We start from the raw sequence: 25,737 nt of genomic DNA on the forward strand, positions 1-25,737 counted from the left end.
TTGCTACACAATGTCCTAGCTAGTAGCACTTGATGTAAGGTAAATTAAGTGCTCCAGCTTACTCCTTACATGTTCCTTATAAGCTCACTTATCAATAGAGGACCTAGCTAATGGCACTTTCACAAGCATAGGTACTTATGACCTTTCCCTCCTTGCAAGCCCTTATTAAAACCTGTAAGTAGTTAATAAGTTAGGCAAGCTTTTTTGCCCATTTGCTGATGCTCTCTATGTTGAATGCATCACCAACATCTTTGACTGACTTGTCTTGGATGGAGAGCCTTCCTGAACAAGAAACAAGAGATATGTGACACATGAAAGGAGCTTGTGTGTCATGTCGTGGACTTAGGATGGACTAGGGCAGAAATTGAGGATTATGACCACAGTGACATGGATGAGAACCATGTGACATCCTGGGCATAATAGCAATGTAAACTAATATCCAAGTATCAATGCCTCTCAAATGGCATTCCTTTTCACCATCAGACAAGGGTTTTTCAAATGAATGGTGGGTACAATAAGTGATGGAAGCCACTCTCTTCTCTGCCAGTTCCTCCACCCAACTAACCTACACAAAACCTAATAAGGCTCACCAGAGTTTATATAGCGGCCTCAGCAAGCATTGACTCCTAAACCTCGTTTGATGTTCCATAGCCATTACAGACAGCTATTCTCACTTCAATTAGGATCTCTCTAATGGGTTTCACTTGTTGAATATCTATGACATGGATCAAGTCAATATTGGATGTGTCCTACAAGGTGTCATGCAAATAAATGTATCAAGGCATGTTCTTGAGTAACCCTACTTCCCGGGACAGCACACTGTTTTCTTTCCGCAGAAATTAATGCCAGCCCCTCCTTGCAGGATACATATAAGTGGCGATTGTTGAGTGACAGCAGAGTCTGTCATAGCCAAGCAAAACGGACTCAGCACTACTTCAGAGAAAGTGGCCGACAGGCTCGAATCTTGACTGCCCTGCCGAAGATTCGGAAGATCGATGAGCGGGTGTGTTGTCTCAGGCATTCATATGTAGGTGAGGTTGAAGTGACTATACAGAGCCTGTGTTTAAAAGGACTCAGAACACAGACACCGACGTGAACATGCAACATGGTGCGCTCAATGGGACAATGGCATGATGGCTTGAGCCTACCCTCCATGAAATGCTGATCGAGACCACGCCAACATTCCGCGGTCTAAGTCAATCTTTAGGATTTTTCTCCTAGGCGAGTATATAACTAGTCTCGTGGATGTAAGAAAGTCGCTCCTGTAGAACTTGACCATACCGATCACTACCAGGCTGGCGGTTCAGAAGACGTGTTTCAAATTCTTCTCGTACAACTCGATGTGAAGTTATTGCGGCAACAAGTCTTCCGCAGTACATAGCTGCTCTGAAGCTAGATCGGTGATAGCAGCGCGGCTACGGGATGGGTCATGTTTAGCGTAGCTGCGATTCGGCGAGAATTTCTGCGCGATAGACTCATCAAGTGTTCCTTGAATGGAGTCGGCGACAAGCCTTCCCAGCACTGGAAGGAACTACGCAAATGATTGCAAATGATTAAAAATTACATCGATAACGGCGCATTGTAGCTGACGCACCTTATAAGCATGTCCGCTGCCCGCGGTGGCTAGGACCAAGCCAGCGTCTGAGGGGTAGTATCCTATCACCCAGTCTCCATCAGGCGAGTCCGTGTACCTATTGAAAGAAAAGTTAATTGGATGTATTCAATTGACCTGGATGTGACGTTGTCTTATGATCTTACCAGCACAGCCGGGTACTCGAAAATGGCTTATGTGCAAGCTCTGGGTATATTTGGCTCATTTGCTTGCGAAGGAGTCTTGCGATCGCTTTTGGGATCAATAAACCCTCCTTATCATGAGAGAGGATTGTCCGCGGAGTTGATATATTTTTCGAGGTATTGTTGGATGCATAGTTCGTGTGTCCCACAGCATGGATGGCCATCTTCATGATGTTCTCGCTGTTGGGCTAAATTTACAAGCATTTTAGTTATGTACCAAGCAAGATAAAATCTCTTACACACCGGAAACATGTAGAAACCTGTTGCAAAGTCGAGAATCACAGGGCATTTCCGGTACCTATCAGCCTCATCCGGAGTCAAGTCGATGGTCGCAACACTCTGTCTACGAAGAAAAAATCCATCCCGCGTCTGAAGGAGATGAACCCGCGAACGCTTACCCGGTAGCAAGACAGCTAGTTTCGAGGCCAAGATCGGTGAAGGAGGATGCTGTCCAAGAACCCGAAGCGATGACGACCAAATCGGCACTCATGATCGTCCCGTCACTGCACTTGACACCAGTTGTACGTCCGCCCACCTTCGAGAGCCCCCTCGCACCTTTCCCCCCGATGACCTTGCCTCCCATAGACAGAACACGCTCTGTCATCTTGGTGATGCCTTGTGCAGCGAAAGCCCACCCCCCATCCCGGTTGAGAAATCCTTTCATACCCTCCATGGCTCCGATATTTACCTCAGATGGAAACGCCGACTGGATAGCTTCACGGCCGTCCAATTTCAAAACACGTGCGCCTATCGCTACATCATTTGCGAAGGAGTCTGATGCGTATGCTTCGTTCGATCCCAGAACAACTACTCCGGATCTAAACAGATGGGTCGCCAGCGATCAGATGCTTGGCCTTCAGTTGATATGACTCGGAGTATGCTGAGAAACACGCACTCATGGTAGGTGTCACCCCACTCTTCTATATCCTTCCAGCATTGTATTGAATCATGGGCTAGCTGAGTGTAGAAACGATCGGAGTAAGATGTCCGGACGACTTGATTTATCACGAGATCGAATGAGCAATGCAAGTGAATCGTACAAGACGACGTACTCACTCTTATTTATATCGGTGCTCGCAGCATCAGGCGCAGGGAGGACTTCCGAGCGATCAATGGCTGTGACATCTGTGAAGCCTCGCTTAAGCAGATGGTATGCCGTGGAAATGCCAAAGCAGCCCGCTCCAACAATGAGTATCTTGTCATCCTTGTTGACCATTATTCTTCGAAAGATAGAGAAGTCTGGTGTAAGGCTGATGATCAAGAATTGAGAGAATCAGTTGCACCCGAGTCATTCCGTCCATAGCCGCGATGAGTTGGGTCTGGGCAATATTCGAGACGAGTCAACTTTACGACGTCGCGGACTTCCAATCACGATTATCTTATCGGCTTGATTTGCTCCTCCATCCTCCATCTCCCTCGACTCGAATAGGCAGAGGATTAGAACAGAATGCGATCATCAGGCAAGGTGTATCATCGCACACCGAAGGAAGTGCTAGATTCAGAGTCTATGCACCACATCGTAAACATCCTTGAACACAGGAGCCGAAACCAAAGAGCGCGATTCCAAGGTCCCTTAGGATCAGCCTTCTCTCAATTTGAGTTTTCTCTCCATGTGTGACCATCCGTGGCTGTCCGCCTTACTCCCGTCGACTTGTCCTGATCGGGACTCGGATCGCTGATAGCCCATAGGAGGAGACTTCCCAATATTGGACCTCCGCCTTGCAGGGATGATGAGGCAGCAACGAGAGTCCAACCAAGTATCCTCACTTGCGATTTGTCGAATGGCTATATATGCCGTATGTCCTATGCTGAAGATCGTGTTCCAACTACCTTCAAGAAATGCCGACAAACCCGAGCTTCCCCTGACTTGCTGTTGCTTTGAAAGTTACAGAAAGTCCTTCACCTTTCTAGCTTCAAGCCGCATAGTTCGCAACATTACATGTATCCTCGCACGCACTCAAAACGAACGTTGACTCGATTGCTATGTTGAATCGCCATGCATCAGTCATTCAGGCGCAATTCATAGTGCGATACGAGACATGTAATTGGATGGACAGTGACTACCCTACTATTAAGACATTGATCAATAAGACGACAGCAGTGGAATCCTCTTTCTAACAATCAAAGTGTTCTATGGAATGTGGATCTAGATATGCAGGTACATAAAAGCATGTGATGTGATGGAATGGAACAGACAGAATGATAGATGGAATAATGTAAGTAATTAAGCAAACAGCCCGACAACGACACCCTGCATTTTACCATCCCGGATCGCCTCGTGGATCAGGGAAACATTTTGTCCAATCGTCACGTCTTGGACGCCCAGCCCCTCTGAGAATAAGTCGAGATTCTCTTTTCCATGCATGCCAATGCCGAGCGTCACTCTGACAAACTCGTATATCGGCCTCGTTTTGTTGAGGTACGCACTTGCTGGTGCTGGCCCACGGGCGCCTGTCAGATAATCGGTGCGGAGGGTGTTGAGCAATTGAACAGCGCGGCTGGACACGGCTCCGCGGAAGGCAGGGAGGGCAGAGAGAGCAGTGACCTCGACGGCGGCAGATGATGTGAAATATTCGACCAGAACGGACGAGGAAGCAGAGCTGACGGCGGCCATACGCGGGATAGCGTCCATCGTGCTTGTATGATCAAGAGTCTTAAACATGATTGATGACACTTTGCGCAGGATGGATGAAGCATCTGAAGGCGCGAGGCTTGCACCAAAGTGAGTGCGCAGCTCCTCATCTACAATCTCGGCAAGACCGCGACGGAATTCAAATTGCATGGCCCTTAGGTCGAGTGCTGATGATAGAGTTTAGAGAGGAAGAGAGAAGACGACGACATACAAACTTACCTTGACAAATTAAATAGAGATATGTCGAAGTCAGCAATGAGAGTACTTCGAGTGAATTGACGGTGGCACGGGCCGATATCAGAGCCAGGGAGCTAAACGAAAACATTGAGTCTTTCCGTATGATAGTGTATGATGAAGACCTTACTTGACAGCCTGATTGTGCATCTCCGCGGACTGAATGTGAGTCGATACAGGACTAGCAAGGTACCCGAGCTCTCCGACATAGGCGGCGACGGCAATGTCCAGACCCTTGGTATGGTAGTTCAAGGAAGGATCGCTGGCAGCAAGCGAAGGCGGAAGACCGCGATTCATCGTTGGATTGATGAGCTCTGTTGATTGAGCAAAGAGAAGCTTTCCGATGTGATGAAGGGCGAGGCGGGTCTTCTCCATGGCGTTCGTCACCGCCATGGCCTGGAAGTTGCCACCATGATGAACGTCTCCCGTCTCTCCGTCAAACAACGGGTTGTCCGTAGCTAATAGGTGGTGAGTGTGAGGAAGGGCAAAGTTGTCAGATGAGACGTACTGGAGTTGCATTCTAGAGTGACGGTGTTGAGAGCCGAAATGATGTCTTCAATTTGAGGGCCCAGGAATTGAGGTGCGGTACGCAAAGGGTAACGATCCTGACGCAGCTCGCCGTCATCTTCCTCAATTGTCACCTCCTTTTCCTCGGCATGAGCAAACTGGCTGCCCTCCAAAAGGTCCCAGATTGTCCGAGCTGCTTCCACCTGCATACTTCAATTAGCTGACGTATATGTATGTAACCTTGAGATGCACAAACCTGCCCTGGATGAGGACGAGCGACTTCGTGGATGAAGTAGTGGTAGTTGCCGCGTTCGCCGAGGAGAGCCTCGGTTCCCATAGCCGTGCAAATTTGGGCCAGCATCGCGAGATGGGCGGCATCGTTCAAAGCAAGTGCTGCAATGGATGCGGAAAAAGCGGTTCCATTCAAAACACCAAGGTGCTCCTTAGCAGCCAGAGGGATAGGGGCAATGTTGTGTTTGGCAAGTGCATCGCGCGAAGAAACAATCTGGCGAGCTCCGAAGACCGAGGGCCCATCAAAGACCCGGATTGAAGGGTTACCTATAAGTGTACCCGCAATGTACGAAAGAGGGGAAAGATCTGGCCGCAAACATACAATGAGATTTGGAAGCACTTAGAGTTGATGATCCGCTCACCCCCCGAAGCCGAAATGCTGCCGCGGAGCGGCACGAGTGGTGTGATGTTGGAACGCAAAAGCTCTATCATCTTCTCCACAAGCTCCCATCTAACACCGGAGTGACCACGAATCAAGGAATTGGCGCGCACAAGGATAGCGCCTCGTACCCAAGACTCGGGCATGCTGGTAGATGCTAAGGGGTCTAAAAGTGGAAGCGCGGGAAGCGGGCTTGACGTTGAGGAGGGGAGTATGCCCGAATGCTGGTGTTGTAGGAGGGCGCTGCCGAGAGCAAGCGTATCGGCCGTTCTGGTGTCCGCTGCATATCTCATGAGTGAAATGATCTAAAAATGACGATCAAAATAACCTACCGCTCCCGCCAAACCCAGTGCTCACACCGTAGACACTTTTCCCACCATCGACCTTGCTAACAACCAGATTGCGTGATTTTGCAATACGTTCCCTGATAGTAGGGGTATCACTGAGAGCGACGGAAGCGTTGTATCGAGCGGCAGCTGCAACTGCGGGGATAGACAGGGACTGTCCATCCAGAGTGACCACCTTGCCATTTCTGGGGGAAGGCACGATACGTTAGGAACAAGCAGTCGTTGTAGAAGCATAATGGGGGTGGGGTCGACGTCATGCCGATCAATGCACCGTCACGTACCTATAGCTTTCAAGCTCGGTGAAAGATTGGATGAACCGTGTGATCAAGTCAGAAGAGGGGCGATCCCCCCTATGCTCGGTTTGAATGGCGCTGGGGACGTCATGGACGAGGGCCTTCAGTGCGGCGACGGTAGCTGGTGACTTGTGAATACCATCGGCGCGGTGTGCAGTGGCAGTGCGTGGCTCGGTAGAAAGAATGGTCATCCTGAGCGGAGGTGGAATGGAAACGGGAGGGGGATGTGGGGATTGTTGTCGAATGACGAGCCCATTTATAAGTCTCCATGTGTATGGATACGCAAACTGGACTTCAATCAGGAAACTAAATCGAGCACCGCTGCGCCCTGGAGAGCGGTTGACGCCAGCGCCTGATCAAGTCCATTTCGCTCGGCAGAGCCAATCGTTCAGCTTCAGATCCGTCCGGATATGACCTGGAGATCCGGCCGTCCAATGACCGACCTCCGAACCCATGGAACCCACCGTGAAGGAGCATCTTCAGGTAAGGTTGCTGTAGTGACCTCAACGCTAAAAGGACCATACTGTTTCACAGGGCTTGACTTGGCGCTGTGCAATCAGTCGTTCAGGAAGCAACGATCAGAGTGGGAGACTGCCCGGCCACTGCCCGGCCAAACCGGCCGGAGGAGGCACTTCCGTGGAAACTTGGCCGTTATGACTTCGCTGATTTGATAATCGACAAGTCCTCTCGTCCTCAAATGCCTCGAACGAGCTGGAACGCCGCTGCTGACTTGCTTTGACTTGTATCATTCAATGCCTGTCGACTTCAGGGCCCAACACTCGCGCTACAGTCCCATCGGCGAACAACTGCTCCTGTGAAACATTGGGAACCAGAATTTCCAGCATCAACACACATCTCCGGAAATAGCTGCGATCATCTTTCTCGCATTACAGCGCCTGTGCACGCAGCGCAATCCCATGGTCACTTATGACCAGCCCATTCAACTCTTGTCCACAGCATCTGCACTAATGTGCTCACGATACGCCACGCCGCATCCTTATTCCCTCGCAGCCACTGAGTCACTGACTCGTCATTGAAAAATAGCGTTTTGCGCCACTCGCATTGATACTGGACCGACGTCAAGATGAGTAACATATTCTAAGTTACGGCGCTCGCCGTAAAAGTGCGCTTAGAGCTGAGTTTCACCTTCATAAAGACTCATCTCGTAACCGGTGATATTGACAGAGGCTCTCACGACTGGACAGGGCTGATATCGATGATTTACGCATGGATGCTCTCGCCCGACATAGTGCTTCTGATCTTCTATATCGCGGCCTCGTGGCCGGTGCTGACCTCCTCTCGCTATTGATAACACTTCAGCGCTATGTAATGGTGCATTATCACTAAACTATGGTGAACGAACCCTGATAGCGTATACATTTCCGTGCAAATCATCGGGTGTGATCCCACTCTGAGCGCCACCTTCGTGATCGCAGTCTTCATTCGACTAACCTGCTTTGCTAGTCCGCTCAATGTCCTCCACACCTGTTTCATGATTCATTCATCTACAAAATGTCTAGGTACGACCTCTGAAAAACCCACACTCAAGCAGTGCTATTTGTATTTGGCTAGTTGTTCATCTCCGGACCCGGACACCGCTGTACGTCACTTACTTTATGGGCGGCTGTGTACCCACTCATATCTACTGAATCACGGCTGACAGGTGCAGGAAGAAGCTGATCCTCTAAGATTTTCTGATCAACAGTGAGGCAACAGAGGCAGTACAGAAGCTCACACGTAACGTGCGAGGAGCTCTCCAGGAGTCTGACAACAGCGATGCCCAAATCGTTGATGGACCTGATGCCATAGTCCTGAATCCGCTCAACTCACATACATCTGTCAACCTTCGGCATATTGACATCGTGGATTCAGGTCTGCCAATCTGCGTGTAATGATCGTCATCAGTTCAACATCTCATCTCTGGTGCTTGGTAATGTATTGCCCCTAACCCTGGTTTCAGTCTTCACCGGCGGCTGCGATTCAGGTTCGTCTCAGTTGAAGCTGGAGGCTCCGAGAGTGGGAATGTTCATTATGAGAGAACTTGTCATCCATCGAATAGAACGGCACAGACGGAGAATCGCACATTCGTCAATTCAGTGCCTATGCCTAACGGTGCTTTTAGCCGAATGGGAGCATACTTTATGCAAATGAGACGCTTCCATACCCCGAAGGATCGAGCAGGTGATGAGTACACCATGGGGAAGTACATTTTTTCCATGATCAGTTCAGTATCCGTCGACCTATGTTGACCGCATGGATGATTTCAGCCTCAGGGGTAGAGCCGCAGCTTTTTCCGGCGAATTGGCTGGCATTCAAACGGACAACATTTGAAGCACAGTGCTGGCCTTGTGCCAAAATCGAAAAGGGGTTACAAGTGGGAGGTCTCCCACTCCGTTGAGCAGAGCTCTATAACGTTAGATACGTCTGTGTTGAGCAATGGAAAGACATTCCCAGATACGACTGCCGGAACTCCTGCGAAAACTGTGTATAATGTGCAGGGCTGCAAAGCAACCCTGCAAGAAATTGGTAGCTCCATAAATGCTGATCGTGATTCATACAATACTCACTATACGGAAGGGACAAGTCAAAAGAATTATGTGCGCATATTATCAGGTGTATGGGGAATCAGAAGCAGAGCGATATGGTCATACCCACAAGTAGTAGTGCATACCAGCGGTCGCATAATACCAGGGTCTCGCCGGCGATAACAAAAACATCCCAGATAACATAACACAATCAGCATACGGCAAGCTCCAAAGAACCCTGACTGAGCCTGGGCAGAAGTGGGTCACTTAGAGCGCACCCGCTTGGTCTTGCGCCCTGTGTCACTTTCATCGTTTTCACCGTCTTCATCTTCGCTTGCGGATGTTGTGCGCTTCTTGGTGGCTTTTGTTCTTCTAGCTGGCTTTTGAACCTTAGCACCGCCGTCGTTCTCGTCGTCGTCGGACGCAAAAGGATTGTTATTCGCTTGCTTTCTCAACTTCAATCTTGGTTTTGGTTTCGCTTTTGTCCTGACATTTCCTTCTCTCTCTTCGTCCTCGTTCGGATTTGATTTGGCAGCTTCTTTGGTAGACGGCGAAGGATCATGTACGCCAATCTTATCAACCGCTTTATTGGTCTCAAGTTCGACAAAATACGCGTCTTTGAGGGCCTGAAGACCAGCTTATAGTTAGACCGTTCCGGCGGAAAATGGGTAAGACGTACCTTTGCTTCAGAAGCTTCAATGAGGGCATTAGGCTTCCAGACCTATATGACAACCGGTAAGGGCCTTGCTTACTGGAGCACGAGGCCTTGATGTACTCACTGTTGACTGGATTCCACTTGGATGCTTGCTGTCTAAGCCTACTCAAAGGGAATCAATATGTCTGAATATGCGCATGGATTTTTACGGATTACCGATGGCTGTGTACAGGTTTGCTTTGACACCTAGAACGTTCATACCGTGATTGCGGAGGAGGACACGCATGACCTTTGTCCCACGTAGGTATCACTGAGCCCAAAATTGACGAGTCCAAGGGACGCTCGTACCTCTGTGACCGCAGCTTTATCGTACACATTTGGAAGGTAGATGCACAAAAGGTGTTGATAGTTTGGGGTCTCGCTTATGGGGCAGGTCGCCACTTTCGCTAAGGATGCAGAAGTAGAAGATAATGGTCCAGATACAAGTGATGCTGCATCCATGCATTATTGCCGTTATTTTCGCTTACGGAAATGTCAAATTAGAACGACATACTGGCGATTGCGGACCAAATAGTATCGACTTTCTCAGGAGGAGCGAAGATGAGCCTGTAGTTTGCCGCTTCAGTACATATAAGCCGCAACAGGATCATTGATCAGCGCCGAGATGAAACATTACCATTTCCCTGAGACATAACCTTTCTGGGTTGATATCTCTGTCAAACGTTCAGTGGCTTTTGCTTGTTCCTATGATCAAACGATCAAGGTGTTTCTATTGTCACGATTTCTAGCAGATGAGATATGACTAACTCACTGCTTCCCGGAGTTCTTTCTTGCTCTTTGCCCCAGTTTTCTTGTTCGACCGAGTTGGGATTGTGCTGTCGTTCTGCACGCAGGCAGGATGAGTCCAAGTCCCTCATGCGTAGTTTGCGATTACTTACTTTGATTTTCTCGACTTTCTCCGTGACTTCTTTCACTACACATCACGTAGCCTGAGACGTCAATGTGGTGAAAGTCTTGAGAACGAAGATACACACGCAGATTAATAGCTTCTTGAATGGCACTTTCTTCTCCGGAGTCCTTTGGGGGAGCTTGAGATCCTTGTACCCATATCCACTTGGAAGTATAAGATTCGATGAGACGGAAGGTGTCACGTAGCGAAGGAGTCAAGTTCGTACCGGTTTGGTGCCGTCGTCTTGAACAAGGGAAGGTTTGTACTGTATTAATTTTTTTATTGAAATCGCGTCGGCGCATCGTCCGACCCTCAATGAAAGTGAAATCAGACCTTGGAGAGAAATGTGTCCAGCGGAACGTCAGCCGCACAACTTGGAGACCACGCATAAGAATACAATTCCAATTGAGGCACCACGTCTTCGGACTGCTTGTTCTCACTCATTCGAATAGTCTTAAGAGCCCTATCTGAGCTGTGTGTGAGAATTGTGATGTCGTGGCAGTGGCAGAGACTCGAGAGAGACTCGAGAGCGCGACGACGAGACTCGAGAGGCGCGTTGTGTGCCAGTGTTTGCCGGTGTTTGACATCGTTCCTCGTCAACGTTCCAACTTTTCGTCATGTTGTCAACGCACGGAATTCCCATTCGTCCAACAAAAGAAATCTATGAGATGCGAGGATGTTCAATTTTGTTCAATCTCACTATGAAATTTACCAGGATTTTTGGTGCTGTCTTCATTCACTGGAGAGCAGCGTGTGGGCCTCACCTGGCCGCTCCAACTTCAGGTTTATACTGTAGCAGAGACAAAGCATCCGGCTTCTCATGTCACGACCAAATTCCGTGTATGTAACCGTATTATGGTATGTGAGGCCTGTGATCAGGGCTGAGCGCCGAGCACTGAGTGTCTAGGTGGGCTTTCATCCGAACTTGCAGCTGCCTCGAGGCCCTCGATCTCATAAAATGCGTCTTTTTCTAATACGACGAAATCATCAGGATACTACGCCGTCTAATATTCCTCATGTTCCCCTTTCCTGGGTATACTTCCTGTCCAGACAGGACCTTGAGCTTGTTGATTTTCATTATTTCATGAATGGCGCACTAGTCCCATCGCTCTATACCAGGCCGATTCACTCTTCTCTGTACACGCTAGGGGTTTGGAACTACAATATCGAGCACACAGGCACTTACCCAGTGGTTGGAATAGATCAGCTATCGATTATCGGTGGTTGACCGCCGTGAAACCGTCCGGATATTCCATTCCGGCAGACGGCCGCTGGTGCACACACCTCTCCAAAGGTGCGTCTATTAATTGATTTTTCATTGCGTCATTACAACAGTTCATCTTTCCACTCAGAGTTACCTTGGACCAAAATATCCAAATTGTTCCAGCGCGTAATTCGAATCGGGTTCTCATGTTCACGACCGCCGTGAGTAAAACATTATCAATTAAGATCCGAGCCGCCTCTCTAGGAACGAGGTTCTGTCCACCAACCAGCTCTCTCCTAAGATCCGAGACTCCTTCCCGCTCTACATATGCCTAATGACGTTCTATAAGCGCATGTGCTCGTTAAAGTCGAGACCCTTGTTTCGGACTGGTGGCAGAATCCATAGATCAGAGATTCTTTACATAGTATTTCGGTGAGCCATTTGAACTTCCAGGGCTCTTAAATCAGTCTTGCTGATGGGATGTCCACAACCATTTATCGTCTAATGATCGCGGGCCGGGTATATCCACGACATTATAACGTTTCAGGACACCGAGAGCATGAACGCTTGTATCTAAATCACTCGCCGAGCTATCTTGAATGCATGTCGATTCGTTATTTGAACGACGAGGTTCCGTTTTAAGTGTTCATCTAGGTATTGCACGAGTAATCCCGGTGTTTGTTCGCACACAGTCTCTAGAACACCAAAACTTTCCATCAGAGCGTTTAGACTGTCCGACTAGAGGGGGTCTTCCTTTAGTGACCGTGCTCCGCGGTGAAGATGGGTACTTCGACTTCTCGTTGCATGTGTTCATCCTGGCAGGCATTTTTCATGACACAGCATATCTGCTCCTCGCTGACATCATCTACGCGCTTAGTCGTATTTAAGACTCATACAGCATACCGACGTTTTCAACGCTAGATTTGACAATTGAAGGTTTTCATTCTCTCGTCGTCAGGATGTACACTTACGGTGATCATAACAGGATTTCAACAGCCTTCAAAAGCTAGTGCGTGAATCGTGATCCGGGCGAAATCACTTACGGCATTGAGAGTCTTTCGGTATTGACGCCCATAGTGGGGTACGTCAACAGCTTCCATTGTACTGACCATCCGACATCGAACCGGAGGCAAATGTATGGCATGCAGTCGCTGGATACTTCAACCCTGTTGTCGTTCAGGTAATCGGGCTTGATGATTCTCCTGTCCCATACCATGGCACCTCACTCCCACGTTGAGCCTGCCTCCATTGGCAGTCAAACAGGTGAGCTACCGAGGTACGGATTCCCATGGATTCTTGCGGCTCAATGCAGCAATGCTATAGTACCGATGGAGAGTCCCTGCGCGAGATCGCCTTTTCAAGGCCAGGAGGTTTCATATCTCTATTCCCAAGGACCGTACGGCTGGTGCCCTAAGACGCCGACTTTCGTGGATTCTTGTCATCGCGGATCTGTTCACGATGCGCCACCTATACAATAAAGACGAATTGGCTTCATTTCACGAGGCCAGCATATATGTCATTGTGTCATAGTCTCAAACACCACACCATGGAATGATTCGTCCCACAGATCGCAGGGCCCGTGAACAGTCTGTGAATGCATGGCTTGGGCCCATGTGGTGTCAGGACGCGAAGCCAAGTCTAGTGGTTTGCTGGGAACGGGTTGGTAAGCGTATCTCGGGAATCGTAACATTTCTGATGGTGGGCAGCAATATGCCACTCAGCTTGCTAGTCCGATATTCGATGGCGAGCTACGACGAGCCACATTGGAGAGCCAAGTATAGGCAACGTCTTCGCGGATATTGGATCTGATGCGTCGCACTCTCCAGCGCTGCCTCGGTATCTCCAAGCGCACATGCGTCTCACGAGAGGCTCGATACACTTCAGCCTTTCTATTCTAGTGCCCGTCCGCAGCTTCTCCACAGATCCAGCGGGAGCGGCGATTATCAAATTCTATTCTGGCACTAGAATCCCCAGCAACGAACAGTCGGATGAGGTCCTTACGCCTCAGGGACTTTCGGTGCAGATCCTGCAACAATCTGAATCTCCGGCATCGCATAAGTCAGTCGCACATTGCGCGCAAGAACGGACTCTTCAAATCGATCAGACTCTGACGTCTGTCATTTGCGTTTCCGCGTTCCACGTATTTAGTGGATGTCTTTCATCATGGAGCCACTGCCTTACACCACAGATGCGATAGCACTCGATGGAGACCGCGCCTGTCTGTCTACCGCGTAACGACACGGCATGGAGCCTCTGGGTAACCCATCCATCACCTACTTGCGGTGCGGTGGTGGAACTCGAACAGGGCGCTCTGTCACTTTCGCTATGATACCCCTCGCTCCTGCCTAATAGCTGTCAGACAGACGAAGCGCTCAAGCTCTCACCGGTGCTTCGTCGACATCACGACATCTGCGTCTATACCCGGAGCGCCCCAGCTAGTAAGAAGGCGAACGACGTCCTGATCGAAGAAGCCTACTTAGTACATCGGACCCGCCAGAGGGGACCGCACGTAGTCCTACGCTAGCCCACACTTACGTAGCCGCACGTACTGATCTGAGCCTTCTGAGCCTCGGTGGTCTCATTGGTATCCGTGTGCGAGTCTCCAGACGCCCGATCTGAAAGCTTCTGAAGTTCGCGAAGGAGACAGAGCTCATTCGGCGCCAAAACACTGCAGCCCCTCGCAGCCTCCAAATTCCAGCAGACCTCGGAGTGCGTCGCCGATCAGCCAACGGATCCGACGCGAAACAACGTTCACCGCGCGCGAACCACCGGCACTCTCTTTCAGACAGACAACAAGGAAATAGATTAGAAAACACGTATGCATGCATGTATGTAGGCGCGTGCTCGCCGCAAGCCGTACAGATATCGTTCAGGCGCGCTTGCTTGCTCGCTCCCATGTGTGCAACACACGTCCGGGCGCGCCCCGCGCCCTCCCGGAAGTATCTGCTTTTTGTGCGTTCTGCGTTCTGCGATTCGCGGTTCGCATTTCACCATCCACCCGCTTTTCAATTTCCGTTCCGCCCGTTCCGCCGTTCCGCGCCTCACGCGCGGCGGCCGACAAACTCGCGCCACGAGCGCACCTCGGACGGGATCTTGCCCTCGGTGTACCCGCGCAGGCCGCCCTCCTCCATCTTCTTCGCGAGGCTCTCGACGAACAGCAGCGCCGTGCGCGCGTTGTTGAGCAGCGGCAGCCCAAAGTCGACCGCGTTCCTGCGCGCACGCGGGGGGGAAGTACAAGGCAGCGTCAGCGCGCCGTCCCCAAGAGAAAGAGGGAAAGAAAGAACGAAGGAAAAAGAAAAAGAAAAGCAACGGCGTGGCCCACGCCGTCAAAGAAACGAAGCAAGCAAGCAAGCAAGACAGAAGAACACCGCTCACCGTCGCGCGACGTAATCCTCATCCGTCACATCCACCGCCCTCCCACTCGCGAGGTTAATCACGCACTGCACATCATGCTCATCAAACACCATCCTCAGCTTCCGCTTATCCTTCGTCGGGAACACGATCCGCTTCGCGCTCACGTACGGCAGCGCGTTCAGCGCCGCCTCCACCGCGGGCGTCGCGCAGTACAGCCGGAAGCCGAGCCCCGCGAGCGTCCGCGCGATCGCCGCCATCTCCGGCGCGGCGGTGTCCCCGCCGATGAGCACGCCCGAGCGCGCGGCGGGCACCTTGAAGCCCGTCGTGCTCAGCAGCGCCGCCCAGTACGCCTCGTGCACGTCCTTGCCGAAGCTCGCGACCTCGCCCGTGCTCGCCATCTCTGCGCACGATCACACGATCACAAAAAAAAAAAAAAAACACTCGGTCAGCACGCGTCGCACGCGCGCCACGACGAGAGCGACGCACCGACGCCCAAGAACGGATCCGCGCCCCCAAGCCGCGTCCACGAAAACTGCGCGACCTTGATCGCCGTATAATCCCGCGCCTCCGCCATCGCGTCCACCGGCGCGGGCACCTCCCGCCCCACGATCGCCCGCGTCGCCGTCTCGATAAAATTGTGCCCCAGCACCTTCGACACGAACGGGAACGAGCGCGACGCGCGCAGGTTGCACTCGATCACCTTCAGCGCCGACTCCTCTTCCTGCCCCTCCTCGGCGGGCGCGCGCGCCTGGCGGATGATCTGCATGTTGAACGGCCCCGAAATCGCGAACGCCTTCGCGACCTTCTCCGCGATGCCCTTCACGCGCGCCAACTCGCGCTCCCCCAGCGTCACGGGCGGCAGCACGAGCGTCGCGTCGCCCGAGTGCACGCCCGCGTGCTCGACGTGCTCCGAGACGGCGTGCACGAGCAGCCGCCCCGCGTGCGCGACCGCGTCCACGTCGAGCTCCTGCGCGCCCGCGATGAACTTGCTCACCACGACCGGGTGCAGCGGCGAGACGGACGCGGCGGCGGAGAGGTTGTGCTCGAGCGCGCGCGCCTCGTGCACGACGTTCATCGCTGCGCCCGAGAGCACGTACGACGGCCGGATGAGCACCGGGTACCTGCGCGCCGCGGCGGGTTGGACAACGCGAGTCGTCAGCTTCGAGGGCGCAAGAGGCGGAGAGGCGGAGAGACGGAGACGGATACGCACCCGACGCGCTCCGCGAACGCCTTGGCGGCGTCGACGCTCGTGACCTCCGTCCACGCAGGCTGATCAACGCCGATCGCGTCCAGCACAGACGAGAACTTATGCCTGTCCTCCGCCCTATCGATCATCTCCGGGTCCGTCCCAAGCACGTTCACGCCGCTCTGCTTCAGCCGGAGCGCGATGTTCTGCGGCAGCTGGCCTGCGCGCGCACACACACACACACACACACACACAGACAAAGGTCGAACGTCAAACGTCAGAAAGCGCGAGCGAGCGAGAGGCAAGCACGCGGGAACTCACCGCCGACGCTGACAACGACGCCCTGCGCCCCCTCCAGCTCATAAATATCCATCACGCGCTCCCACCCCAGCTCCTCGAAATACATCCTATCCGCCTCGTCGAAGTCCGTCGACACCGTCTCCGGATTATAGTTCACCATCACCGTCCGGACGCCCATCTCCCGCAGCGTCCGCGCACACGTGACCGCGCACCAGTCGAACTCGACGCTGCTCCCGATGCGGTAGACCCCGCTCCCGAGCACCATCGCGCCGTGCGCGTCGAAGGCGACGTCGTGCGTCGACGCGTTGTAGGTCGTGTAGAGGTAGTTCGTGTGCGCGGGGAACTCGGCCGCGAGCGTGTCGATCCGCTTGACGAACGGCGTAAGCCCGAGCGCCTTGCGGTGCGCGCGCACCGCCACCTCAGTCGTGGGCGCGGGCGGCGGCGGCGGCGGCGGCGTAGTCGTAGTCGTTTCTGACGAAGGCGGCGCGGTGGCGGTCGAGGTCGAGGTCGTGGTCGTCGGCCCAGAGATCAGCGACGCGATGTGCGCATCCGAGAAGCCCATGCGCTTCGCGCGCTCCAGGAGGTCCCTATCGAGCGCCTCGAGCGAGCCCGCGGCGCTCACCGCGCGGTGCGTCTTGACGATGTTCTCGAGCTTGTACAGGAACCACTGCGCGCGCAACGCACACGCACGCACGCACGCAAGCTATGCGTCAGCCCGTATCCAGGACAGGAGAGGGGAGGGGAGGCGGACGCGGACGCGGACGCACCTTGTCGATTTTCGTGAGCTCGTGCACGCGCTCCACCGACCACCCCTCAACATACATAGCCTGCGCAATATCAAACAGCCTCATATCCGTCGGATTCCGCAGCCTCTCCTCCAGCACCTCCCGCGTCGCGCCCCCGCGCTCGGCGACGACCTCGAACCCGACCCACCTCGGATCGACCATCCTGACCGCCTTCATCACGCTCTCCTCGAACGTGCGCCCGATCGCCATCACCTCGCCGACGCTCTTCATCGCGGAGCCGACGCGTCGGTCGACCTGCGCGGAGAACTTCGCGAGGTCCCACTTGGGGATCTTGGTCACGATGTAGTCGAGCGCGGGCTCGAAGCACGCGGTGGTGGTTTTTGTGACGGCGTTGGGCAGTTCGGGGAGGGTGTAGCCGAGCGCGAGCTTGGCGGCGGTGTAGGCGAGCGGGTAGCCCGTGGCTTTGGAGGCTAGGGCGCTGGGGGAGGGAGTGAGCAGCGGACAAGGGCGGGCGGCTCGCGAACGCGTACCTGGACCGACTCAGACTGTCGCACCGGGAGCGGGGGCAGCGTCAGCTTGATTGTGCGAAAGAGAAACGGCGGAGAAGAAGCGGTGGGGTGCGCACCGGGCGTTGACCTCGATCACGCAATACTCGCGGCTAGTCGGGTTGAGCGCGTACTGGATATTGCACTCGCCGACGACGCCGAGGTGGCGGATGACCTGCGCGAGCGCGGACGCAGGCCGTCAGATCGGAGCCCACGCAGACGGCCGCGAAGACGCGGACGCAAAAAGAGAACCCACGCACCTTGAGCGCGGCGGAGCGCAGCATGTGGTACTCGTCGTCGGTGAGCGTCTGGGAGGGCGCGACGACGATGGAGTCGCCGGTGTGCGTCCCAAGCGGGTCGAAGTTCTCCATGTTGCAGCAGATGATCGTGTTCTGCGCGGGCGGGCGGCCACGTCGGCGTCGGCAAGTCAGCGTGAGCGTGAGCGTGGGCAAGGACGCGGGGGAAACGCACGTCGGCGCCGTCGCGTACGACCTCGTACTCGACCTCCTTCCACCCCTTCATGCTCCTCTCCACCAGCACCTGCGCAAAGGTCAGCGTCTGCTAAACCAAGCAGCGCGTCGGCCGACTCACCTGGGGCGAGAGGCTGAGGCCGCGCGCGGCCAAGTCGCGCATCTCGTCCTCGTTGTGCGCAAAGCCGGAGCCGAGGCCGCCGAGGGTGAAGGCGGAGCGCATGATGACGGGGTAGCCGATGCGGGCTGCGGCGGAGAGGGCGTCGGGGACGGAGGAGACGGCGGTGGAGGTCGCGGCGGGGATGTCGATTTCTGTGCGCGGCGAACACGGGTGAGTACGAGGGGAGGGAAGTGGGAGAGTGTGAGAGTGTGAGAGTGGGAGAGCGGGAAGAGAGCGTGCCTTTGAGAGCCTGGACGAAGAGGTCCCTGTCCTCGGAGACCTCGAGGGTGCGAATGGGGGTGCCGAGGACCTTCACGCCGAGCCTATCGAGCACGCCCATCCTGTCGAGCTCGATGCCGACATTCAAGGCGCTCTGGCCGCCAAAGGTCAGCAATATGCCGTCGGGGCGCTCCTTCTCGAGGACATAAGCGACGTAGTCGACGGTGACGGGGAGGAAGTAGACGTCGTGGGCGAGGTGGTGGGAGGTCTGCCAGGTGGCGATGTTGGGGTTGACGAGGACGGCGCGGACGCCCTCCTCGCGGAGGGCCTTCATCGCCTGGGAGCCGGAGTAGTCGAACTCGCCCGCCTGGCCGATGGAGAGCCCGCCGGAGCCGACGACGAGGACCTTGGAGACGGCGGCGCGCGGGAGCTTTGGGAGGACGCGGGAGGAGAGGGCGCGGGCGAGGGCCGAGGGCGAGTTGAGCACGCGCGCGTCGGTGTCGGGGTCGGTGTCGGGGGCGAAGTCGCCAACGGAGGGGGCGGCGACGGCGAGGCGGGGTGGGGAGATGTGGAGGGCACGTGCGGCTCGCGGGGGGGCGGGGGGGCGGAGGCGGAGGGAGAGGCGGAGGGACGCGAGGAGCGCCATGGCGGGAGACGGAGACGGTGCTGGGCGGTCGCTCGTTCGCTCGTTCGTCTCGCCCGTGACTCGATCCTGCCTTTTTTTTGCTCGTAATTATCTAAGGGCTTACGTACGCGGGCGTGCCCGCACAGATGACCCGGGACACCTCTCCCCCGCCGGCCCCGGAGCCCTCCCGCTCGTCCCCCAGCTCAATACCGGCGCGCTGACCCCTTGCAGCCCCCGCCCTTCGCACCCGCGCAAACACGCAGCCCACAAAAACGCAGCTACTCGCACGCAACCATGGGCGCAGGCGTTTTACACCTGTACGATACGCTGCCGGAGGGAGACGAGGCGCACAGTGTTCGTCCTCGCGCCCATCGCAGACGCGCGGACGCCTCGGGCCCTGCCTGCGCGCCTCTCCCGCTCTCGCTTCCCTCCCCACTGCTCCGAAGCGCACCATCCCTTCGACACGGACACAGCACACGCGACACGGCACACGGCACACAGGACGGGTCATCCTCTCTCGATCCTGCGACCGCGACCGCGAGCACGGGCGTTCTGCACCTCTATGCTGCCGAAGGGAGACGAGGCCTCCCCACCACTCTGAGCACCCAGAGGAGCGCCCGCCGCTCGCACACGCGCACCTTCCACACCGAAATTCGAGATGCGCACCGTTCTCGGCTCGCACCGACTCGACTCGCAAACGGACGGGTCGTCCGGGCGTTGTTCTACTTCGCCGCGCGACGCACCCGCGCTCTTTTATTAAAAACTTCTACGCGCACCTCCCCGCCAAGCGACGATCCGGAACGAAAGTGCATAAATATCGATAATAATAGGGAAATCCCGACGCGACCGCGGGCGCGGGCGCTAGCCTCTACACCTCTACGCTGCCGGAGGGCGACGAGGCCCACAGCTCCCCGGCGCGTGAGCGCGAGCGGGAGGCGCGGTGCGCCGCCTCGTCTTCGTCTTCGTCTTCGTCCTCCTCGATGCGGCGTTTACGCTTCGACCCCTCCCCCCGCGCGCGCGCCTGTGTCTCCCGCTGCGCGCCTGCCTGCCCTCGTGGCCCTCCCCGTGCCCCCCCACGCGCCCCCCTCAGCCCCTCCCTGCGCTCCCTCGCCAGCGCCTGCGCCGCCAACGCCCCCTCCAGCACCCCGCGCATCCCCATCCTCATACGCGCCCCCGCGCCCCCCTCCGCCCGCACCTCCCCCACCGCCGCCGCGATCCCCGCCACCACCCCCCGCACCTCCCTCACCCGCCGCGCGACCGCCCCCGCCGCGCGCATCTCTCCCAGCTCGCCCGCCACAAACTCCGCCTGCGCCCGCGTGATCCGCGTCTCCGTCGTCGGGTCCAGCGGCGCCGCGTCCGGGTCGGCGATCGGCTCGGGCGAAGGCGCAGGTCCGCCGCCGGCGTAGAGCCGCTCGCGCCATTCGGCGACGCGCGTGCCGGGCGAAGGCGCCCATCGGACCCCGCGCGAGGCGGCGGTGTCGGAGCGCGACTCCTGCTTGATCGTCGTCTGTGGGGTTTCGGCGCGCGGCGGCGACGGCGGCGGCGGCGGCTTGGCGCGGGGCGTTGTTCTGCGCGCGCGGGGGTGGGGATGGGTCTCTGTCGGCGATGGGTCTTCGTCGGCGGGCGGCCGTGGCTGCAGCCGCGCGCTGCGTCGGGTGGCCACGCCCGGTGTGCGCCCCGCGCGGCTCTGCTTCTGCTTCTGCTCGGCGGGCTTCTGCCCCGTCTCGGACGCGGTGGGCGACGGCGCGCGGGGCAGCCTGCGAGTTCGGTTCGAGTGTGAGTGTGAGTGAGTGTGAATGTGGGCTTGGGATTGGGATGGGAATGAGGTTGGGGATCTGGATCTGGATCTGGGGCGGTGGCACGGAGGGTGGTGGGGCGGGCGGGGACGTACCGTGGCACGCCTGTGGGAAGCAGCGCGACGAGCTGTGCGATGATGCTCGCGCTCTTGAGGTTGGCTTTGAGGCCGTGGACCTGTCGGTTTCGGCGCGCGGGTGAGCGGAGGCGAGAGCAGGGGTGGGCGGGACCGCGTGCCACGAACATGCGCGTGCGGACGACGAACACGGACACGGACACGAACACGAACACGAAGAACGAACGCGAACACGGACCTTGGCCAGTTTCTGTATCTCGATGCGGGACAGCTGCCGCAGCTCTTGCGCGTCCATCGGTGTGGTGGTGATGGTGATGGTGGTTCGCGGATAGTGGGGTGTTAGCGAGGCGAGGAAGGTGGACAGACGAAGAGGATCTCGACGGCGTCGTGGTGCGTGCGTGCGATGCGGTGGCAGCCTCAGTCCGGTTCGACAACACAGACGGGTCGGTCCGATGCAGGGAGGTGGGCGGAGCGCGTGCGCGCGCGCTTTAAAGCGCGCGCAGGAACAAGGTGGCCCCGTTTCGGAGTCCGCGTGCCACCGTGGGCCCGCCCCGCCTCGCCTTGTCTTTTGCCGCCGTGGGCGCTGGGCCGATGGCCAGTGCCACCGCCGGCGCCATGGCCGCTGTGTGCCACACGCGCGCACGTGTCGGTTCTGCGTTCTTGTTGCCGCGTTCTGGGGTTGTGCCGAGCCGAGCTGCGCTGGGGCCCTGCTCGTGGCGCGAGGGGCCGGAGGCCCGCACACATCGGGCACGGGAGAGCGAGTCGCGCGCGTTGCCTTTGCGCGAGTGGGGTCAGACCCAGCATTATGCAGCCATAGTTTTTATTGGACGAAAGCATAGCAAGGCACTATGGCCGAGCGGTCTATGGCGTGTGACTCAAGCGAAATGCTTGCCTGCGCACAGCGGGTTTCTCATCTCCGTAAGGGGGCGTGGGTTCGAATCCCACTGGTGTCATCATTTTTACGTTCTTTTGCCGCCAGCCGGTGATTGCAAACGGCGAGACTAGGTTGATGCTTCTTATTACCTTCGAGTGCCTTGAAATTACTTCTTCTCCAGGACGCTGTGATAACTAATGATATAAATGGTTGCCATTGAAGACACCCATTGGATGGTGATGGCACATAGGGATTAACCTCTCTCAAGGCACTATGGCCGAGCGGTCTATGGCGTGTGACTCAAGTGAAAGCTTGCCTACGAGCAGTAGGTTTCTCATCTCCGTAAGGAGGCGTGGGTTCAAATCCCACTGGTGTCATTTTTTTCGGTGCCATGCTCGCTGTTTGACATCAGATCCCCCCGTCAGAATGAATTACGGTCGAGAGATAACGATGTATGAGGGCGCAATATAAACGGTATAAATAACAAATAAATATCAGCGTGATGCAGAAGTCCATTGGCAGCAGAAACGCGGCTTCTAGTCATCGAGGAAAAGAAAAAACGAAGCAAGAGAAAGAAACCTCATGAAAGCAAGATAGCAGATTGAAAACAAAAATTGCGGGCCACCCGCGCCACCACACCCCGGCCGCCCGGATCAGTACTCGTCGTCGCTAGACTCCCCGAGGCCGAACACCTCTCCGGACTCCGTGCTATCCCCGTCGCTGCTCAGCCTCTCGTCGCCGCTGTCGTACCCGCGGGGGATGTCCTCGTCGACGTGGCCGAAGGTGACGAGCCTCCGCATCTCGGCCACACCCCACGTCCAACCGCGGTCGTTGTCGGGCGACGAGGCGACGGAGCCCACGAGCCGCCGCCGCTTGAAGGTGCCGAACCGGTCGACGGAGCCAGACGAGGCGGAGCCCAGATCCTCTTCGTCGCCGGGCTCGGGTTTCCCGTCGTAGATCGTGGCGCCTGCCTCCGAGGGCGGGGTGAGCATGTCCGACGGCAGCGAGATCATGGGCGAGGGGGATCGGGAGGAGGATCGGGAGGGGGATTGGGAGGGTGGTTCGGAAAGCGGTTCGGAGGGCGGTTGGTAGCGCTTGCGCTTCACCCCGCGGGGACTCGAGCCAGAATGGGCGGACGGGGTGACTTCCCGCTCTGGGGTTGGCTCTCGCTCTAGGGTAGTCTCATCCTCCCCGATGGGATCTATATGGGCAGAGGGCAAGGGCGAGCCGGGGAAGGAATCATGGTCGTGGTCCTCGAAGGGTGAGCTGGCGCGCCAGCTGCCACCGCTTCAAGCGGACAGCGTATTAGCTCGTGGCAGGACCGATCTAGGTAGGGACTCACCTCGAGCTCTTGATCGAGCCTGTGTAGACCTGGTCATAGCGCGACCAAGGCTTGGGAGATACAGGCATCGGCCCTCCCTCCTCCTCGACAGGGTTCGGCGAGCCGGGATGGGAATGCGAGTCGCCGTGATCCGGTTCATCGTTCTCGCGAGGCAGGCTCGCCTCACGATCGTCTTCACGGGCTATGGCCGACTCGCGGTCGTCCTCCCGGGGCACGCTCGCCTCACGATCGTCTTCACGGGCCATGTCCGACTCGCGGTTGTCTTCCCGGGGCACGCTCGCCTCACGAGCGTCCTCATGGCCCATGGCTGACTCGCGGGTTTCCTCACGAGATATGACCGCCTCGTCATGGGTCGGAGCAAAGGGCGCGACAACGGCCGCCTCGAACGCCGCGATAGCTTCCGCCGCCACGCCTCTGGGAGACGCTGGCGCTGGTGGCAGCACGGCTGCCTGGAGGTCCAGGGAATCCAGGATCTCTTGACCCGCTCTGACCAGTCCCGGAGAAGCGGCTTGCCTCGAAGCGCGACCGTGCATCGCCTCGACGCGCCTCTGTTCCGCGACCCACTGTTCCGCTGCGGCCTGCGGGCCTTCGCCATGCCCCCGTCGCCAGCTGTCTTCGTCGGCTGCCTGCCCCACCTCGCCGTTGCCAGAGTTGTGCACAAAGCGCGTCAGCATCTCCTGCAAGCGCATTCTGTGCGCCCCCTCCGCGCGCACTTGATCCCGGTAGCGCGTCACCTGGTCGTTCAGGCGATCTGCAGCCTGCGTGATCCCCGGCAGCATGTTGGCTGCGGCCTGGTTTAATTCGGCCACATACTGCATCGTTTCCGTCAGCTGCCGCATAGCCGCCGTGTCTGCGACAGTCTCCCCCCTGCGTGTGCTGCTCCCCATGCCAAACGACGGAGGAATCGCCGGGATGATGGGGTACCCCTGGGGATATGCGTTGGAGTCATGACTCCAGTGGGGGAGGGCCCCGGCGTAGGGTGGCAGGTGAAGGGGAGGCAGGTGAGGGTAGTGAGGGGCGGTGTACGATTGATGGACGGGGGGAGGCTGGCTTGGGGGGTAGAGCGAGGAATACGGGTTGAGGTTGGGGTACCACTGGGACTGGGGGTACGGCTGGCTGTAGGGATGTGGCGCCGATTGCGGTTGAGGAGGGAGGTGGTGGCGCGAATGGGAAGATCGTGCTGGCCCAGGTGCGAATGGTGGCGGGCTCACAGAACGATACACCGGCGAGCGGGTATCACGGTGCGTCGATCTCGGCCGACGCATTGGCGAGCGCGCACCTGTGTAGGAAGTATCCCCCGTGGTGAGAAATGAAAGAGAATATATACTCTCTTGGATGTACGTACCCCGCTCGTTCTCGCGTTCTGTGTTCGCCGGTATGGTCCTGTTACCGTGCGATGGCGGTGCTGGATGTGGCTCATACGGGGAGTCACCGGCGGGAAAGAGGGCTTGTGGGATCGGACCTGAATATCGGTGAGCGAGATGTTGCGAATATCATTTGAGAAAAACAAACCGGCGTTCGCCTGAGGAACGGGCGAGTCATGAGTCGCTGACCGGCTGCGGCCGACACCAGTGCGGAAGCGAGGTGGCATGACAGGAGTTGCGTCAGGCCGAGGGGATGGAGAGGTAATCTCAGGCCGAGGGGAAGCAACGTCGCGTCTGGGAGATGGTGGCCCAGCAGCGGGACGAGAAGCACGATGGACTTCAGTTGCGGGGGGAGGGGGTGACATCGTGCCCCTGGGAACAGAGGGCCCTGCGACGTTTTCGGAGGGCAGAGGAGCGATGGGGGGCTCACGAGGGCGCGTGGCCCTCCTGGTTTGCGAGGGCGCGCTGCTACATACGCATCCCGCTCGCGTCAGAAGAGACATCATGGTCCATGAACGGAGGACTTACGGTACGCCATCTGGGTACCGATCGAGGAGGTCTTGGATGATAGTGACCTTTTTCCTGTTGGCTTTGACGCCGTGGGACTGATATGTAGAGGTCAGCGGCAGCAATCATCGAGATGCTGGGGAGGAATACCTGTGCAAGCTTTTGGAGCTTGGGGTAGGTGAGTTGGTTGAGGGCAGTGGCGTCCATTGTACTGCAGTGTGGAGAGATGAGTGAGGAAGGCGGAGGTGAGATACGAGTTGAGAGTACAGGTGAAAGTGAAGGAGAAAGGAGGACGTGAACAAGCAATCTATATAGTCGCAAAATTCAAGGTCAGCCGTGCCACCCACCTATGAACCACCGCAGAA

At 56.5% G+C, this 25,737-nt stretch overlaps 8 protein-coding genes across 8 annotated transcripts; 2 read left to right on the plus strand and 6 right to left on the minus strand.

Moving 5' to 3' along the window:
* Positions 1 to 1,348: 1,348 nt before the first annotated feature.
* HETIRDRAFT_423519 (uncharacterized protein) lies at positions 1,349 to 5,983 on the minus strand (the record flags this gene model as incomplete). Its single annotated transcript, XM_009555075.1, has 13 exons — positions 1,349 to 1,531; positions 1,595 to 1,691; positions 1,759 to 1,982; positions 2,038 to 2,137; positions 2,193 to 2,461; positions 2,686 to 2,789; positions 2,851 to 2,932; positions 4,070 to 4,593; positions 4,646 to 4,737; positions 4,791 to 5,118; positions 5,169 to 5,370; positions 5,424 to 5,764; positions 5,821 to 5,983. 13 exons carry the CDS (start codon positions 5,981 to 5,983, stop codon positions 1,349 to 1,351), a joined length of 2,709 nt encoding a protein of 902 aa, XP_009553370.1.
* Positions 5,984 to 9,265: 3,282 nt separating this feature from the next.
* Positions 9,266 to 11,050, minus strand: HETIRDRAFT_332267 (uncharacterized protein; the record flags this gene model as incomplete). Its single annotated transcript, XM_009555076.1, is given in 13 exon segments — positions 9,266 to 9,514; positions 9,569 to 9,628; positions 9,682 to 9,723; positions 9,782 to 9,822; positions 9,874 to 9,946; positions 9,958 to 10,148; positions 10,211 to 10,263; positions 10,334 to 10,401; positions 10,469 to 10,540; positions 10,596 to 10,630; positions 10,692 to 10,770; positions 10,833 to 10,871; positions 10,940 to 11,050. 13 exon segments carry the CDS (start codon positions 11,048 to 11,050, stop codon positions 9,266 to 9,268), a joined length of 1,113 nt encoding a protein of 370 aa, XP_009553371.1.
* Positions 11,051 to 11,564: 514 nt separating this feature from the next.
* On the plus strand, positions 11,565 to 11,834 carry HETIRDRAFT_164882 (uncharacterized protein; the record flags this gene model as incomplete). The annotated part of the gene is made up of 1 exon (XM_009555077.1): positions 11,565 to 11,834. One exon carries the CDS (start codon positions 11,565 to 11,567, stop codon positions 11,832 to 11,834), a length of 270 nt encoding a protein of 89 aa, XP_009553372.1.
* Positions 11,835 to 14,596: 2,762 nt separating this feature from the next.
* Positions 14,597 to 19,436, minus strand: HETIRDRAFT_157690 (uncharacterized protein; the record flags this gene model as incomplete). The annotated part of the gene is made up of 11 exons (XM_009555078.1): positions 14,597 to 15,020; positions 15,186 to 15,564; positions 15,651 to 16,285; positions 16,375 to 16,570; positions 16,672 to 17,317; positions 17,418 to 17,874; positions 18,022 to 18,116; positions 18,202 to 18,333; positions 18,413 to 18,481; positions 18,533 to 18,723; positions 18,812 to 19,436. The coding sequence occupies 11 exons, from the start codon at positions 19,434 to 19,436 to the stop codon at positions 14,852 to 14,854; spliced, it is 3,594 nt and encodes a 1,197-aa protein (XP_009553373.1). The 3' UTR covers positions 14,597 to 14,851.
* A 273-nt stretch (positions 19,437 to 19,709) lies between these two features.
* HETIRDRAFT_456412 (uncharacterized protein) lies at positions 19,710 to 20,239 on the plus strand (the record flags this gene model as incomplete). The annotated part of the gene is made up of 2 exons (XM_009555079.1): positions 19,710 to 19,769; positions 19,793 to 20,239. The coding sequence occupies 2 exons, from the start codon at positions 19,710 to 19,712 to the stop codon at positions 20,237 to 20,239; spliced, it is 507 nt and encodes a 168-aa protein (XP_009553374.1).
* A 44-nt stretch (positions 20,240 to 20,283) lies between these two features.
* HETIRDRAFT_431105 (uncharacterized protein) lies at positions 20,284 to 21,580 on the minus strand (the record flags this gene model as incomplete). Its single annotated transcript, XM_009555080.1, has 3 exons — positions 20,284 to 21,172; positions 21,307 to 21,386; positions 21,524 to 21,580. The coding sequence occupies 3 exons, from the start codon at positions 21,578 to 21,580 to the stop codon at positions 20,284 to 20,286; spliced, it is 1,026 nt and encodes a 341-aa protein (XP_009553375.1).
* Positions 21,581 to 21,773: 193 nt separating this feature from the next.
* HETIRDRAFT_108402 (uncharacterized protein) lies at positions 21,774 to 22,552 on the minus strand (the record flags this gene model as incomplete). Its single annotated transcript, XM_009555081.1, has 2 exons — positions 21,774 to 22,060; positions 22,480 to 22,552. 2 exons carry the CDS (start codon positions 22,550 to 22,552, stop codon positions 21,774 to 21,776), a joined length of 360 nt encoding a protein of 119 aa, XP_009553376.1.
* Positions 22,553 to 22,563: 11 nt separating this feature from the next.
* Positions 22,564 to 25,579, minus strand: HETIRDRAFT_447129 (uncharacterized protein; the record flags this gene model as incomplete). The annotated part of the gene is made up of 6 exons (XM_009555082.1): positions 22,564 to 23,446; positions 23,502 to 24,780; positions 24,847 to 24,963; positions 25,014 to 25,333; positions 25,394 to 25,470; positions 25,523 to 25,579. The coding sequence occupies 6 exons, from the start codon at positions 25,577 to 25,579 to the stop codon at positions 22,813 to 22,815; spliced, it is 2,484 nt and encodes an 827-aa protein (XP_009553377.1). The 3' UTR covers positions 22,564 to 22,812.
* Positions 25,580 to 25,737: the final 158 nt, after the last annotated feature.

This window comes from Heterobasidion irregulare (assembly GCF_000320585.1).
Source record: "Heterobasidion irregulare TC 32-1 unplaced genomic scaffold scaffold_14, whole genome shotgun sequence".
Classification (NCBI taxonomy): domain Eukaryota; kingdom Fungi; phylum Basidiomycota; class Agaricomycetes; order Russulales; family Bondarzewiaceae; genus Heterobasidion; species Heterobasidion irregulare.